The following is an 18,174-nucleotide window of genomic DNA, read 5'->3' as shown; positions in this document are numbered from 1 at the left end:
TGTACGATTAATGCAAATAAGTTGCAGTCTTTAGAAAAAAACAAAACAAAAAAACAACCCAGAGTATTCAGTAAAGTAAACAAACAACAATCTTTATATTTTTGATTAAAATATCGTCTCTGTCGGTTGGAAACCTCACGTCCAAAACTTTTCAGGATTCAAATGAAATAAATAAATACATTGATTGTGCGTAGATCTGAGTGTGCAGAGCTTCCCTTAATTCCCATTCCCAATTATTTAACTAATATTTTTTATCCCACGATTTTGTAACGCATTTTTCACCCCTGTGTCAATCATCTAATGTGATCCTGGGCTCTACACACCCTCCACCAACCTAGTCCCCATATATGGGGTCATTGGGGGACAAGGGGAGAGCAACGTTGTTGAACTCATGCTTCCTTCATGCCTGAGTTGCTCCTTTTACACCTGACAGGGGGGAGTTTCCCTGGTTGGACGTAGCGCGTGGAAGGAACACGTTATTCCAACCAGTTCCTTTTAATTCCCTCTTGTGTGACGCTGTTACATTATGATCAAACAGGTCTATGAGTAATGAGTATATGTACACAATGCCCATACTGTATACAGAGCCCATATACATTTTTTTCACTCCCTGCCAAAAATAGACTTGTGCTCTGACTTGCACTGGGAAGAATGTGTACATCATACATCATAATGTTTCCTGCATGTACTTTGAAAGGATGTACTTTCTTAATACATGTACATACATAATACATGTACATGCATATACATGTATCCCTTTCATCAAAGGGATACATGATACAAAATACTAAATAAATAAAGAGACTGCTTTTTTTTAATCAAATAAATCACCCAAAGTTTGCATTTATACTGATGCAGTCTTTGGTTAAAAGTTTAAAGCAAGTACAACCGCATGGAGATTTAAAAAAATAATTTACTTGGATTAAATGTCCGTTATTCGACCTCCTGCTGACTGTCATTCTGTACGTATCACACCAAAAATGTGTAACCTGAGAATGCAGAGAAGCACTTCATTTCTCAGGATTCTATCAACACATTGGAATTAATCCCCACATGCAGTTAGAGTACACTGGGACCATTGTTATGACGTTTCCTGGAGGGAAGCAGTGAGGCAGGCTGGGTAGGCCTATTTCACGGTCGCAGACTGGGTAGGCCTATATCACGGTCAGAGACAGCTGACTCTGCATACACACACAGGTATAGAGATACACACTCTGTCCTTTTTGCACTTATTCTAACCCCTTAAAAACTATCTCTTTCATTCTCACTCCTCTTTTACCACTCTGCCTTTCTGTGTTTTTTTGTTATAGCTTGTTTCTGTTTGTCTGCATTGTTTTTATATACCTCTCTGCTAATATTCTGTCATCTTGTATTTTTCTCTGTTTGTCTTTCTTTACTCTGTGGGTACCAGGGCTGGACTGGCCATAGGACGTACCGGGCATATTCCCGGTGGGCCGCGAACATAGGAGGCCGCCATGATGTTAAAAACAATTTGGGGGTCCTTGACATGTAAAAAGTTTGGGAACCATAGCCTATACTCTAACCTGCCCCAAGCAGAAGCACACTGAATCAGACTATAAATCACCACTGCTTGTAAATGGTAAAATGTATAGCGCCATGGCGCTTTACATATAGATTGTGCATTACATTCACCCATTCACACACACATTCATACATGGCAGCGGAAACCATGCATGCAAGGCACCAACCAGCACATCAGGCGCAATTAGGGGGTTCAGTGTCTTGCTCAAGGACACTTCAACACTAACTCTGGGGGAGCCCGGGTTTGAACTGGCAACCTTGTGGTTACTATCATATAGGTCTATATGCTCCTACATTATTGAGGCACTACTGACTCTATACGCATTTGATGTGTTTACCTCAAGGTGGCTTGTAGTATTCAAATTTAAACCAATCATGCACAGGAGTATATGCAGAGAGACTTACAGTAAGTATAAGGTAAACACATGATACACATCGAATGCATAGAGAGACAGTAGTGCCTCAATAATGTAGAAGCATTATAGACCTAGACCTATACCTTTATATAAAAAAATAAATTAAACTATAGGATGCCATGCAGGCCAACAAATGAACCTGCCACCCATGGCATCTGTCTAAATAACATGCTATCTGAATTACAACCTTTAAATAAGACTGCATGGTTCTCATACCTATAGATCAAGTAAAGTGGAGCCTGAAGAGGTGTATATAGCCTCGGTACACTAGGCTTTTATTTTAGTTCACATTCGGCTAGAAGAGGTGAGTCTTCAAATGATGGCTGCAGGACATTGGGAATGAGTCTGCAGTTCTAACTGAGATGGGCCGGGCTCCATCTTGTGCCACCCCTTACCCCTTATCCATAAACTTATTTGCCATTTTTTACTATTTTATAGTTCAACTATAGCCAATCTATTACATCGACACGTTGTTAGCTTGTAGAACGGCTATTTGTACTATTTTATGTTTAATGTTTTAAAATAGTAAAAAAATGGCAAATAAGTTTAGGGATAAGGGGAGTTTTATCCATGCACAGTTTGGGAGCAAGAAGGGAGAAGACTCTCCCCATGCAGTGATGTTGTAATTCCCAGTAAGAAGAGGGTTAGTGCTACAGTATATGTTAATGACACATTATAGAGAATGGAGATTGTTATAGCGTTCAAACACTGCAAGGACTAAAAGACATGCAGAACACATTTCAGTCCCTATACTGGGCTATACTGGCAAGGAATGTCAATACAGCATAATATGCATCAAGTTCAAACCTGTGCATGCAATCCAAAGAACAAACTTTGACCAGTGAGATCAATACTGTTGTATAGCCTATATTCAAATGTGGAAATCGTAATTTGTATGAGGTTTGAAACATTGATTGCAGAATAAAATAACCTGTATATGTGACCATCTTGTATTAAAATAAAACATTAACATATTCTGGGAGGTAAAACCATAAGGATATACTGCTTGGTTGGTTTTCTGTTTAGTTTACACAAGGAAGCAGACTACCTGAAACTGATATACGCTAATAACCACGTCATAAAACAATTTGGTAATGTGTATCTTATGCGAGTCCAGAAAGCTGTTATATGATCTATAGTCACCTCGGCCATATAAGTGTCATCTGGTTATTGAGATTCATTAGTCTAAATTGTTTTATGTTTTTCTCTAGAAAACAATACCTTCTCCAACTTCAAATGTATTGTCATATCATATAAGTTTACAGGTGTAGGCCTATACTGTAAATTGTTGACATTATTTGTAATTTATATGTATGCTCCCAACATTTTGCAGCTAAAAAAAAGCCACAAGAATAGAGAAAGTAAATAAGAAACAAGAGAAACACATTTCAAATATGATGTCAAATTGGCTTATAGCCTATATAAACGCATGGTGAAATTGGGCTCTCTCTAGGAAATTATTCATATATATAGGCATGGGTGTCCGCGGCCAATTAAATTACGCATTCAATTTTGTGTCCTTGACATGAAAACGTTTGAGAACCAGGTAAAGGAAAGGAAAGGTACTATATGTTATTGTTTACCCAGGGTTGGACTAAGAGCTTAAGACCTCGTTTACAGCCAGGCCCTGCTCATAGAACATTTCATGGTAGGGGTTCAATGCCTTGCTCAAGGGCACTTCAGCGGTGGTAATTTTAACGTGCCGGTCCGGGGATACGAACTAGCGACCTTCCGATATCAAGACCGCTCCGCAAACCGTTCGGCCACCGCTGCCTCAATATAACAGTCATTAAAGAGGCTGCAGGTCCTTTTATTGCGGATGATGGAACTGTGGAATTCCCAAAATGTGTCAATCCCCGCAGGCACATTCTGGACGTGGCATATACGTGGCCCGCCCCGCCCCCACCTGCATGCAGAAGCACAGCCTACAAAAGCACCTGTTTTGTCGAGCATCACTTCACATATGCAGACGGACTGCAGTTTCACGGAGGCTGCGTAACTGCAGAGAGTCACTGTCCTATATACTGTATAGCCTAGCCTACTCGATCTATTGTCTGTCTCTGTCTGGAGTTGGAATTTGTTCTCTCTGCTAAGCACGCATACAGTCTGCCACTTGGAATCCTTCGCTTATTTATTTTTTAGCAGAATATATATAGGATGACGGATATAGGGCCGAGGTATCCCATCAGTGTCCGGATCTCTGGAGTTCTGCTTCACGAAAAGACCAAAGTAAGTAGAGATATTTTAGTAGATATTCTAGTCTTATATTAAAGTAGGCATATATAGCCTCGTTAGCCTGGTTTAGCCTATAATGTATTTGATCAAGTCAAGTGACAAGTTGCCTTTTATAGCCTACTGCAGGCTATATAGGTCTATATCTGCAAATGTCAAAATCGATAAAAAAGTGATATTTTTTGTGCGTTAAAACAAAAAGTTTTCTTTTCCCGTCTCATCCTATTTCCCCTCTTGTTTCCCCCTTTTGTGTTTGTTAAAGGGTTAAAGCACTATTGTGATATATATAGTATAACTATAATTAATCATTAATTATAGACTCAGAGTGTTTGTGTTCCGTAACAGGACCCAGGGAAGTCTCCCCATCTCTCCATACAATTAATATCATATAGCTTCATTTTTATAGTAGCCTTATGGGCAATTCCAGTTCCAATTGTATGTCTGCTCATACAGCAGATATAGCCTACGTTGAGTTCTCTATCCTGATTGAGGCCTAATTGGTATCCTGAAAATGTTTATTTCTTTCTTCTTCTGTTTAAATAAAGTGCTGTATAGAGACATTCCTGTTACTGAACAAACACTCCATAGTCCATTGTGTATAGGCTATCAGAATATAGTTATTTAACACTAAAATCACTAGTCTTAACATGCAACATAACAAATTATTATTATTGGAATATTTATTGGAATAGCTTATTTGTGGACTGTGGTCTCGAGATGCAACTTTTTAACGCCGCTTTTATAGCGGTGTTTCTCCATCGGTTTTCCGAAAAACGCGTCAAGTGTGCAACCACTTTAATTGTAATTCAAATCTCAACATTTCCATTCGCAGCTGTACATGACGCAGGTGCTTTGGTCGGATCAGAACGAGATTACAGTTTACCGAGGCGTCGACGAATTCATGGCAATCCACGTAAGTCGCTCGCACAAAGTAGCAGGTGCATGCATGCACGTTGTTTCAATTATATTGTATTGTATTCATACAGTCACGTAGCAATAAGCTAATAAATATATTTCATTGCAGAAACGGATGAAGAAAATCTTTCCACCTTCCAGTCCACTGAAGAAATCGGACAGAACCATCCCCAAATTTCGAGGTTTGTTTGTGATATATATTTCTATCTCCTGTTCCGTTTCAAATAAGCTGATTGCGAGTAAACAAAGTTATTTAGTAACACAACTAAAATGAATAAAGTTCGACCATGGATATTGCCTATATCATAGGTTTTTGTAGCAATTTGTATAAATATTGGGCCAAGTTAAATGTATGCCCCCTGCATTGGTTGTCTCTTCTGTAAGTTTTAGAATTGATGTTAATTAAGATCTTTTTTTTATTTTTTAAATAACAATGGAAATGCACCTGCCTAGCTGAATATGCTTGGATCCTTGGCACCTTGTCTCTGTCTCTCTGAGCTCTTCCAATTAAAACACATTTAGACCTGAGGACGAATCTTTAAAAAAAAAGAATTAACTGTATTTGGCCGCAGACCCCATCTGGAAATATGTTATTGTTCCAGGGACCCCCCCCCCCCCGAACAATAACATATCCATATTTAATATTCCATATTCCATATATTCCATATTTCCCCCCAGAAGCAAAGATTTGAGTTAAAAACGTTCACTCTGAAAGAATATATTCAAAGATTTACGCCACATTTTCACGATTTAAAAAAATAGCAGATCTACAAGCTCGTAGTGCGGCACTCGTGCCGCACTATGAGCTTGTAGATCTGCTATTTTGCAAAAGCATAATGCTTAAAACACCAGAAGGGGTTCCCGCCCCAAAATGGGTTAAGGATATAGAACAGCTTGCTTGCATGCGGTTGCCGGTTGGATGATCTTAAGTGTCTGATAAAAGACAAAAAGTCTGAAGACTGACCTCTTCAGACTTCACCTTATAGCCTATAGCACTTGCGTATAGCCTCGACAACCTTCTTTTGCTTATATGCAAAGGCTGAAAAACGTGTTATTCAGACTCTCTGGTTATTTAGTAGGCTACAGGTTGTTCTTCGTTTTGATATTCTACTGTTACAGTCTGATGACAGGTGTTACCATTACCGTGTGTTGCTTTATACGGCAAGTCGCTCTGGAATAAGAACGTCTGCTAAAATGCCTGTTATTGTAAATCTCAAGATCCACATTTTTAGCATTGCTTTTTGTCTTGCTCTTTTCAGTCTTCCTTATTTCCTATATATGATGAAGCGCACTGATTGATTGATTGATTGACTGATTGACTGATGTCTCGCTTGTCGTTACAACAGACATTATAGATGTACATTGATTGATTGATTGATTGACTGACTGATTGATTGATTGGTCGATGTCTCGTGCAGGGACGTGCAGCACACATAGACATCAAAGGGGGGCATCATTCAGCCCCTGCCCCTTTATACCCGTCTGGAAAACAACTGCCCTTTCCAGACCACAAAATGCAGCATTTATTTACTACATGGTGAAAGAAATGCAAAACGCCACAAATTTCGCGTTTAGAAATCCATGTCGTTACACACCGCATCTCCACTATAGCTAAAAAGCGCTGCATGGGTTGCGGCCCCGAAAATAGCTGATCTACAAGCTCTGATCTACGAGCTTGTAGATCAGCTATTTTTGCTATTTTTTGTCAAAAGGGGATTTTAACGTGGATTTCAGTCCCTGCCCTCTCTAACACTCTATGCACGTCTCCCTGCATGGTCTCGCGTGTCTTTCTCCCCCCCCCCCCCCTCCCCAACAGACGTGAAGATGAAGAGGACCGTGAAGAAGAAAGGCCATCCGAGCCGGTCCATCCAGCGCTGCACGTTCCTGGAGAAGTACTGCAACGACCTGCTGTGCTGCGACCCGCAGGTCACCCAGAACTCTGAACTCACGCAGTTCTTCCACCCCAAGGACCAGGACCTGCAGCAGGACTTCATCAAGAACTGGTATGAAGCCTGCATGCACCGATCGGGGAAATAAACCTATACTTCAGGGCCAGGCTATAGTGGCTCTCAAATCGGGTTCCCCAGGTTCTATGTTCCCCCACCACCCCACAAAAAAGGTTCTTTGTTCCCCACTTAGAATAAACCTAAACCTAAACCAGAAATCTAACCTGGTAATTTTCGTAATTCTAGTGAGACTAAAAGTATTTTAGTCTTACTTTTAGTAGCAAATTCTGATTTAAGATCAGTCTTTGAACTATCCATTGAACTTTAGCAACAATAATACAACAATAAAATAAAACCGTGCTTTTTATCTTCTTTTTAACCTAAATGTAACAAAATCAGTGGCCCCAGGAGCCCTTTTCAGGGCGTCAAACCTAGTAAAAAAAGTAAAAAGTAAAAAAAAGTGGGTGAAATTAGTTTTTATGCATATAGAAGAAGAGAGAGGGTGGGGGGCGGGGGGGGGGGGGGTATAAGGAGATCAAGGCAGAAAAGACAATTAGAAGCTTGTTCCACAAACATATACAGCACACTTGTAGGGTCTCTAGCGTATTTACAAACGGCACAGCTGTAGGGTCACAATACAACTAAGGGGTTTCCAGGTACTTCACAATCATTTGAAACCCTTTATCCATATTTATCTATATGTTGGCACGCACGCACGCATGCACGCACACACGCACGCACGCAGCGTACAGTCTACTTACTTATGGCTCTCTCATGGTCTTCGACAGCACCATGATCGTGCCGTCGGACCAGCTGGACGGAGGCGGTGGCGGCGGCCGTAACCACTTCAACCAGGCCGCCAACATCTCGCAGCCCTTCGTGACGGGGACGTACCGCTGCGTGGCGCCCTTCGACACCAAGGACACCAAGAACAGAGCCTTCAAGGTGGCCCTGGACGAGAAGCTGGAGGTGCTCATCAAGGACCAAGGAGGTATGGGTGTTGTTTTCGTCGACTAAAACTAAGACGGAAAATGTTCGTCGCCTACCTTTTTTTCACTGACTAAAACGAAATAAAAACGAAATAAAAACGAATCTATGATGACTAAAACTAAACAATTTCGTCAACAAATAAAAACTAGACTAAAATGTTAGGAAGGGACTAGTGGACAAGAGATCCAGTTTTATGCTGGGTTGCATGCTGAAAAGAGCAGATATACAATCTTGTATACAAAAGATTGTATATCTGCTATTTTCAGCACCAAAGTGTAAAATATGTCATTACAACGACATCAAGGCCTGTCAAAACACATTTTAGTCGACTAAATCAACTGTAGATTTAGTCGACTAAAATCGTATGACATTTAAAACTAGACTAAACACTAGAACATTCCAGGTGACTAAAAATGTGACTAAAACTAAGTGAAAACTATTCAAGAGACTATGACTAAAACTAAAATAGAAATTTGCTGCCAAAAACAACACTGGCAGGTACGATATTACATTACACCCATCAACAGACAGACGGGGTCACAGAACAGCCAGCGGAGAACGTGGCTGCTCATAAACCTACGCCCACTGCTTCCAAAGCCAATCCCGATGCCGTCCCGATACGAAGCACATCGGTTCAGTTAATTGCATTTTAAATATCAGAATTGATTCTGCCTATTCATTATCGAACCCAGATGAGATTCGTCAGCAGGCGGAGATCGTGAGACTAATACCCTGGATATCATTCTCAATTGATATCATCTCCTGCCCCCGCTTATCTGATATCAACCTCTTCTGGTGACAATAACTCCCTTTTGTCATTTGACTTGTTTCCTTGTTTCTGTCAGAGGGCCCTCTTTCCATTTGACTCTATTCAAGTCATCACAACCAGTTATATCGGTGGCTGAAAGATGTCTAGTCATCTCACCAACTGTAGGCCTGTCACCATTATTACACGATTGCCTAATCTACAAGCAGAACACGTTTTGAGCTTATATAGATCGGCTATTTTCTCAACGTTATTATTTTTTGGGCAGTACAAAGTTACTAAATAGTTATTTGTCATATCTGCCATATCCGTCCACCTTTTGTTTACGAAGCCAAACACACAAGTAATTAATTTCTATCCAATATCCAACAACAGAAACGCAATGAAATCATAAATCACAATTATAGAAACTAGAATTTTGCCGCCCTTTGGTTAGCTCATCCTAGAGTTACGTTGCAGCGCAATATGGGAAGAAGGAAATTGCGGGAGTTGACAGACTCCACTTCATGTTTCAGCTGTGTTTGTAAACTTAGTATTGTGTAGAAACGGATGGGTTATTAATTATTATTATGTGTTGTTGCGCGTGCACACACAGTCACACAGTCACACAGTCACACATACACACACACAGTCACACTCACACACACACACACACACACACACACACACGCACACACAGTCACTGGTTACTTTGAATCCGTGGTGGGACTGGGAAATAAATAATGCGCGGAAGAACTTGGCATCCGATGTTTTGTGGCGATGAGAGGTGGTGTGTGTGTGTGGCTGGCCATCATAGACACACGCACACCCTGGGTAAATAGTATGTGTACTGCGCGCACACACGCGCGCACACACACACACACACACACACACACACACACACACACACACACACACACACACACACAGGGTGTGAAGGCCGTAGACTATATGCGCCATTGGACTGACCCCATGAAGTGAACAGAGTTGGCGTAACTCGGCAAAGCGATGACGATTTCGACGTAGGCTGGTGGTCTTGCGCAAGAATGTGTTCTTTCATATAAATGGTTATTGTACTGTAAATATGACAGTTGCATGGATGCTAAGTAGTGGTTGATGTCTGGACAGGCATGCTGTTGGTGTTGTGCATGGTGAGATGTGTGCAAACGGTGTGGTTTGGTAGGTAGAAGGCGGACAAAGGATTGTCCGCAGAAGGTTGCGCCGGCTATTAGTGTGGCGGGATGTCAATAATGGTGACCCATGAGTTCTAATCTCACCTCGTCATGTCTATGGTTTATGTTTTCCAGGTTGGTGGCTGGTGGAGAACGAAAGCAAGAACATGGCCTGGTTCCCCGCTCCCTACCTGGAGAAGGTCGTCGAGGATGACGAGGATGATGATAATGAGGAAGACGACAACGTGGACGGTCCTCACGGGGGAGGTAAGTCCCTGTCAGCGCTTACACCGGGGGCTCCACCAGGTGCGTCGTGTCACCGTCAGGGAATGTCCCCTTTTTAATCAATGAAGGGCGGCTCCACTGCCCGCGTTGCGTTGCGTGACTGCATTAAAATTGCCCCCGGTTCGTTTTTTGACGCACACACGACGGAGACGCAAACGCGCCCGGTGGAGCCCCGCCGTTAGAGTTAGTGCAAAAAACACTGAAAAACACACGAGTCTGCAAGGATATTTTGTTAAGTGTTTATAAATAGCTGCTCTATATTGTGAAGCGATAGTACTCAATGAGTATATAGTGTTTGTTCAGTAACAGCCAGGTGTCTCCATGTCTCTCCGGCTCTTTTATCCAATCAGATGAGAGAACTCACACAGAGAGAGTGCAATTGGAAGTGATGACACAAAGGAAATGGATCAGACAAAATTGTAACGGGAATAAAAAGCTCATGGAATTTGAGTACTCTCTCTCTCTCTCTCTCTCCTGATTGACTGAGATTGGCAACCCACCTGAACATGTATTTCCTGTTCATTCAGAACTGGAGAGACAGGGAGACCCAGCTGCTATATACTGAAGCAATAATTACCGTCAGAATTATAATTGAGCATTATAACCACAAAAACCCGGAACGATCACTTAACCATACCTTTAAAGTCAAACTCTGCCTCTCTCTCTCTCAAAATGTGAGAGTATGAAGGCCTACAAGTGGCTGCTGTACTCTGTGATGTCATACAGTGCATGATATCACATACGTGTGTGTGTGTGTGTCCTCTAGGTGTGGAGTACATCGCTGTCAGGACCTACAAGGCCACCAAGGGAGACGAGCTGTCGGTGGAGATCGGCACGCGAGTGGAGGTGCTGCAGAAGTCTGACAACGGCTGGTGGCTCATCAGGTATATATATATATATATACGTTATTTATACTGTATATACTGTTATTTGGTTGCATTGGTCATTGCACGTGGTACCGGGGTGCATATACTGAGTTTAGACTAGTCATTGGTTAGACATGGGTTAAGGTTAGGTTTAGGTGTGCTGCCCGAGCACTCGAAAAAGTTTAAAAAAAATGAGGAGAGGGTAGATTAAAAATCAAGGTACTCTATTTAGAAAAGTATAAAAAACATGTTTCAACTCACACAGGAGTCTTCATCAGGGCAGGAATTGGTTCTGCAGACCACTGCTAAAAACCATGTTGAATTATTTCTCATGTTCATGCAGAAACCTATGCCCATATTTTAACTTTTTGTGTTTTCTTGTAAATCAATTCCCTATACCTGATCATACCAGAGCATCACGCGAAAGTATCAAAAATAGCAGCTCTACAAGCTCGATGACTGAGCGTTTTCTTTGTGTGCCTGTCATGGACATTGAACAACTATTAATTAAGGCATCCTTGCCTTTGAAAAAAAAAAAAGAAGATACAATTCCTTAGCTAACAGACAGAAAACATGCGGAAACAGACATTGCAACACATGAGGACATCCACTCCATTGTACTGAATGAATACAATGGATGTTCTGCTCTGTTGACTTCACAATCCTGTGAAGCAAGCTGCAGATTCTAGCTGTAGATTATTATAGCCACGACTGGATTCTTGGAGAAAGCCAGAGTTATTTTTTGTTTTGTTCTGTTGCAAAATGCGTTTGCTTTATTGTCAAAGATTGCCAAGACGGATTAACCATCAAAATAGTGATGGTAGGCGCCGCAGACACATGCCAGTGGTGCATTAAACCACAGTTGACCCTTGTGGGGAAGGAGGATGACCGAGTTAAGCATGTCACACCTGGCCTGAGTCAAACTAGAACTGGACTCAGAGCTGGGTGTGGCTGCGCACCTGTTGTGCATCATGGACTTGATCAAGCCACACCCAGCTCTGAGTCCAGTTCTAGTTCGACTCAGGCCAGGTGTGACATGCTTAACTCGGTCATCCTCCTTCCCACAACCCTATAGCCCCCCCCCCAGGGGTGTAAAGACCAGATAAAGAATGTTTGAATGCTTGTGAACAAACGGGTATATTTTCTCTCGGTTTGGAATGTCTATGGAGGTTTTCCGCAACACAACATAGATTAGTAGCTACAAGTATGTCCAGTTTGTCACCCTGTGGATATTTAGAACAAAATAATATATTTCTAATAGTCATTTCTAATAATACCGCTGCTCCAAAGCAACTCTGCCGGTGTTATCCCCGGAAAAATACATTTTTGATTCAGTCTACCGGTATACTGGCTCCCTATTCCTTGTACACACAATCTCTATGCCAAATATACCAGATCTACAGATCTGCTATTTCCTTTGACAGCTATAGGCCCGAGAAGCCCCTGATTGCAGCCCGCAGATCGGGGCGGGGCTTCTCCTAGGAGGAGTGGGCGGGGTTATGGAGGAGGAGTGGGTGGGGTTTTGAGAGGAGTGGGTGGGGTCACCCCCTATGGTTACACCCAGCCCCTTGAGTGAAGGGTACAATACTTATTACATTATCAATGTTTATAAGTTAAATACCGAAATTAAACTAAAAATAATTATGTATAAATTAGCCTATATTTTATTTAAGACATAGTAAAAATCGCTAATCAAAAAATCATAGGCTACTACTGATTAAAATTCTTAGTAATAATTAATGTTTATAGTTTAATATAATATAACAATACCGAAATTCTTTATAGGCCTAAATGGTAAATGGTGCATTTATATAGTGCCTTTATCTAAATAAATCTAAATCTATCTAATCTAAATCCTGATATAAAAAGCTTGTTTCATGGTAGGCCTACAATGTCTTATAACAATGGAATCAGCATGATATAACGTAATAATGGAAAATTCCATACAGATGACATCAATAGTCCAATAATAATAATACTAATACTACTACTACTACTACTACTACTAATAATAATAAAGTTGTGCAATTGCTATAGTCTGGCAACCAGATTATTGCCCACTCACAATATGTTGCGTATTGAGATAAACACGCACGCGCGCGCACGCGCACACGCACACGCACACGCACACGCACACGCACACACACACGCACACACACACACACACACACACACACACACACACACACACACACACACACACACAAGCTGTGCCTATTGTAGAGCAGCTGTATATCAAGGTGAGTTACTGTACCAGTGCCAGTGTCTGTTTACTATGACAAATGAAACACTTTAGTCTGTCTGTATACACTATGTACACTAATGTTTTTAATGCGACTGTACATTTTTTTATTGTGTTGTGTTATGAATACAAGGGACCTCAGACATCTTGGCACCTTTTTTGGGATGACTGGATCCTTGATGAGTACCTTCTAATTCTAATCTTCAATATGATTTAATTTATAGCACTCTGAGAGTCCCTGTGAGTGACAAGTGCAATACAAATAAAATATGAACAACAAATTACCTCTTATAGTGACTTATGTACTCACTGTATAATGGATTTTAATGCATTTTAAGAGTGACTATAAAGCATTATAAAATGATTGCAATGTCTTACAACTATGATATTTAACATAGATAGAAACTGTCATTACACAATGTTTTGTGTTATGAGTGCGTATAGAACTGTGTTATATGCATTTCATGATGCATTTATACTTGGCCTTATAATGATTTATAACACATTGGCTGGATGTACAATTATAGAACGCCTTTATCCAAGGCTCTTTACATAGATTGTGCATTACATTCACCCATTTACACATGAGGAATTAAACTGCAAGGCACTAACGTTTCAGTGTCTTGCTCAAGGACACTTCGACACTAACTCTAGCCCGGGTTTGAACTGGGAACCTTGTGGTTGCCATCTAGCCATCCACGACAACAATGTGTTATAAATCAGTATAAGGCCAAGTATAAATGCATCATGAAATGCATATAACACAGTTCTATACGCACTCATAACACAAAACATTGTGTAATGACAGTTTCTATCTATGTTAAATATCATAGTTGTAAGACATTGCAATCATTTTATAATGCTTTATAGTCACTCTTAAAATGCATTAAAATCCATTATACAGTGAGTACATAAGTCACTATAAGAGGTAATTTGTTGTTCATATTTTATTTGTATTGCACTTGTCACTCACAGGGACTCTCAGAGTGCTATAAATTAAATCATATTGAAGATTAGAATTAGAAGGTACTCATCAAGGATCCAGTCATCCCAAAAAAGGTGCCAAGATGTCTGAGGTCCCTTGTATTCATAACACAACACAATAAAAAAATGTACAGTCGCATTAAAAACATTAGTGTACATAGTGTATACAGACAGACTATAGTGTTTCATTTGTCATAGTAAACAGACACTGTCACTGGTACAGTAACTCACCTTGATATACAGCTGCTCTACAATAGGCACAGCTTGTGTGTGTGTGTGTGTGTGTGTGTGTGTGTGTGTGTGTGTGTGTGTGTGTGTGTGTGTGTGTGTGTGTGTGTGTGTGTGTGTGTGTGTTTATCTCAATACGCAACATATTGTGAGTGGGCAATATTCTGGTTGCCAGACTATAGCAATTGCACAACTTTATTATTATTATTAGTAGTAGTAGTAGTAGTAGTAGTATTAGTATTATTATTATTGGACTATTGATGTCATAATCTGTATGGAATTTTCCATTATATCATGCTGATTCTATTGTTATAAGACATTGTAGGCCTACCATGAAACAAGCTTTTTATATCAGGATTTAGATTAGATAGATTTAGATTTATTTAGATAAAGGCACTATATAAATGCACCATTTACCATTTAGGCCTATAAAGAATTTCGGTATTATTATATTATATTAAACTATAAACATTCATTATTACTAAGACTTTTAATCAGTAGTAGCCTATGATTTTTTGATTAGCGATTTTTACTATGTCTTAAATAAAATATAGGCTAATTTATACATAATTATTTTTAGTTTAATTTCGGTATTTAACTTATAAACATTGATAATGAATAAGTATTGTACCCTTCACTCAAGGGGCTGGGTGTAACCCCACCCACTCCTCTCAAAACCCCACCCACTCCTCCTCCATAACCCCGCCCACTCCTCCTAGGAGAAGCCCCGCCCCGATCTGCGGGCTGCATTCAGGGGTACATGATAGGCCCAGGGCCAGAAGAATAGGGACGCCAGGGTTGAAGGGGTTAACCCAGTCTGGGCGGGAACTCCTTTTGGTGTGTTAAGCATTATGTTATACTTTAGCTATTGAAAAATAGCAGATCTACAAGCTCATAGAGCGGCACCGAGTGCCGCGCTACGAGCTTGTATAGGTCTGCTATCTCTTGAAAAAAATTGAAAATGCGGCACAAATCTTTGAATATTCTTTCAGAGTGAACATTTTTAACTCAAATCTTATGCTTCTGGGGGAGGAGGTCCCCGTAACAACATATTTTCAGATGGAGGTCGGCGGCCAATTACGTATCATTCTGGGGGTTCCTTGACATGAAATAGTTTGAGAACCACTGACAGAGAAACATGTCATTTGTAGAATCGTTCCCAGGTCAAAAGGGGTTAACCAAATCTCAATCACCCAGAGCTCGATCTGACCCTCACTTCTTCTTCTTCTTCTTCTTCTGTCCACGACAGGCACAAGGGGAAGGGAGGCTACGTCCCCGCTCTCTTCCTGCAGCCGTACGCCGACCCCTGTAACCGCCTGGCAACCGGCAGCAGCAGAGTAACGTCTCCCACTCCTGAGTTCCAGCACAGCCACTCGCTGGAGGTGGCTCCGTCTCCCCGAGTCGCCCCCACGGTGCAACACAGCCACTCGCTGCAGGAAACCGTGTCCACTCGCAGCCACAGCGCCGTCCCCCCCCGCGGCCACGGCCACCACCACACGCTGGACGTCGTGTCCACTCGCAGTCACAGCGCCATGCCCCCCCGCGGCGGCCACCACCACACGCTGGACGTCGAGTCCACTCGCAGTCACAGCGCCGTCCCCCCCCGCGGCGGCCACGGCCACCACCACACGCTGGACGCCGTATCCACTCGCAGTCACAGCGCCGTGCCCCCCCGCGGCGGCCACGGCCACCACCACCACACGCTGGACGTCCTATCGCCGCAGGCGCGCAGTCGCAGCGTCTCGCCGTCGCCCGTGGCCGCCCGGCGAACGCGCAGGGTCTCCCCCACGCCGGTCCAGCGGGACGACAGCCAGTCGCCGGAGGAGGTCGAGGAGGAGGAGGAGGAGGAGGAGAAGCACGCGCGGACGCCGCCGCCGTCGCCCCGTACCGTCCGGTCCTCCTCCAAGGCCAACAAACTACAGCTGCCCGCGGCGGCGGAGAAGCAAAGGTCACACTCGACGCCCGTCGTCGTGGTCAACGACGCTCAACAACAACAGCTCCAGTTCGTGTTTTTGGCCGGTCAGATGGACGGTGACGACACGCTGCCCGCGGGCGCCAGCACTCCCGTGGTGAGCAGGGCCAACAACAACAGGCGGCTATACGCCAGTCCCACCGCCGGCACTCCCGTCATCACGGTGGAGGACGAGACCGAGACGGCCGGCGGCGGCGGCGGCTGGACCGGCCAGACCCAGGTGGACAGCGAGGACAGCTTCGGCAGCGACAGCAGCGAGTTCAGCATCGACGGCCTCAGCTCCTCGTCCGCCGGCTCCAGCTTCAACCTGACCGCTGACAACACCCTCGGTTCCCCCCCGCCTCCGGCGACGGGGAGACAGTCGAGCAGCAACTACCTGAGTCCCAGCATGGGGGCGGCGGCCATGATGCCCGCCACCTCGGACCCCAGCCTCTACAAGAGGCCCACCTCCCCCTGCGTGCCGCCCAGGCCCAAGGCCGGGGAGATCCTGGCCCGCTGCTCCACGGTCACCCGCAAGAACCTCGTCGCCAGGGCCCAGTCGCCCAGGGCGCAGGGCGCCAGCCGATGAGGCTTTTTTTAACTTAAAGCACCTCGAGATGCGGCTCTCTGAAACGACCGCTGAAGCGGAATACTGTTGATTGACATTGGCAGTGGAGTCTGGGTTCGATTTGTTGAGGGGAGATCCGTGCCTTTAAGCTTCCGATATCCCCTCCTCCCCTCCTCTCTGTCTAGACGGTGGCGGGGATGTTTGGATCCCTGCTTCTGGTCAGACGGGACAGCATTCAATTCATGCATTTCCTTTTGGTAAACGTAGACCCAGGGGTGGGAAACTTTGACGATGGAGAGGGCCACTATATTTCCACACTCACTCCCTATAGGACCATATATATATATATATATATATATATATATACAGTATATATATATATATATATATATATATATATATACTGTCGCAGGAGAAATAGCCGATCTACAAGCTCAAAACGCGTTGCGCTGCGACGCGTTTTGTGCTTGTAGATCGGCTATTTTTTGCTAAATTCGATTTATTTTGCTAAATTAATTTATTTGCTACTTTTGAATTGGAATCCTGAGAATTAACATTTTTTATGTAATTTCAAATGCCTTTAATTATACTTGTGTTGAGCATTGAGCTACTACATTTAGACTGAAGTAATTCAAGCGGGTCATGTTTGCATGTTGTGGAATTGTAAACAGCTGAAACCAATATTATAATTTCTGATATTAACCTGAGGGCCACATTAAGTGAAGGTGGGGGGGGGCGCGCATGTGGCCCACCAGTTGCCCAACCCTGACGTAGACTGTCTGATATCATGTTTCGATTATACATAGTTTGATAATGTCACAATCTTAACGACTCATATAGCTGAATGGTTAAGAACCATTCCAGGCCAGCAACGTGTCAAAGTGCCCCTGAGCAAAGACACCAATTGCTTGGCCGTCACATTGTTTACTGTATAAGTTATGAATGTTTTATTGATATTAGGATGACCTGCGTTCACTGCCATACAGTTGGTGGACGAGTTCTGTTGTGTGTGCTTTTACTGAAAAAGTTAAATGCATTTTGCATTTGATTGACCGCGGCGTAAAACGTGTATACAGTAGAAGTAGATGGCTT

At 42.8% G+C, this 18,174-nt stretch overlaps 1 protein-coding gene across 1 annotated transcript; it reads left to right on the top strand.

Moving 5' to 3' along the window:
• The first annotated feature begins 4,064 nt into the window (after positions 1–4,064).
• On the top strand, positions 4,065–17,426 carry noxo1a (NADPH oxidase organizer 1a). The gene is made up of 8 exons (XM_080776282.1): positions 4,065–4,187; positions 5,023–5,103; positions 5,215–5,287; positions 6,922–7,108; positions 7,840–8,042; positions 10,094–10,225; positions 11,010–11,127; positions 15,813–17,426. The coding sequence occupies exons 1-8, from the start codon at positions 4,116–4,118 to the stop codon at positions 17,101–17,103; spliced, it is 2,157 nt and encodes a 718-aa protein (XP_080632408.1). The 5' UTR covers positions 4,065–4,115; the 3' UTR covers positions 17,104–17,426.
• The last annotated feature ends 748 nt before the right edge of the window (positions 17,427–18,174 follow it).

Source organism: Protomyctophum bolini, assembly GCF_963924005.1.
Source record: "Protomyctophum bolini genome assembly, chromosome: 11".
NCBI lineage: Eukaryota > Metazoa > Chordata > Actinopteri > Myctophiformes > Myctophidae > Protomyctophum > Protomyctophum bolini.
Note: the sequence above shows the minus strand (reverse complement) of the source record. Positions and strands in the feature narration are given on the sequence as shown.

Coding starts and splice junctions, on each gene's coding strand:
- noxo1a (XM_080776282.1), top strand. CDS start 4,116: ATGACGGATATAGGGCCGAGGTATCCCATCAGTGTCCGGATCTCTGGA. Junction 8,043..10,093: donor GCTCATCAAGGACCAAGGAG/GTATGGGTGTTG, acceptor TATGTTTTCCAG/GTTGGTGGCTGGTGGAGAAC. Junction 11,128..15,812: donor AACGGCTGGTGGCTCATCAG/GTATATATATAT, acceptor TGTCCACGACAG/GCACAAGGGGAAGGGAGGCT.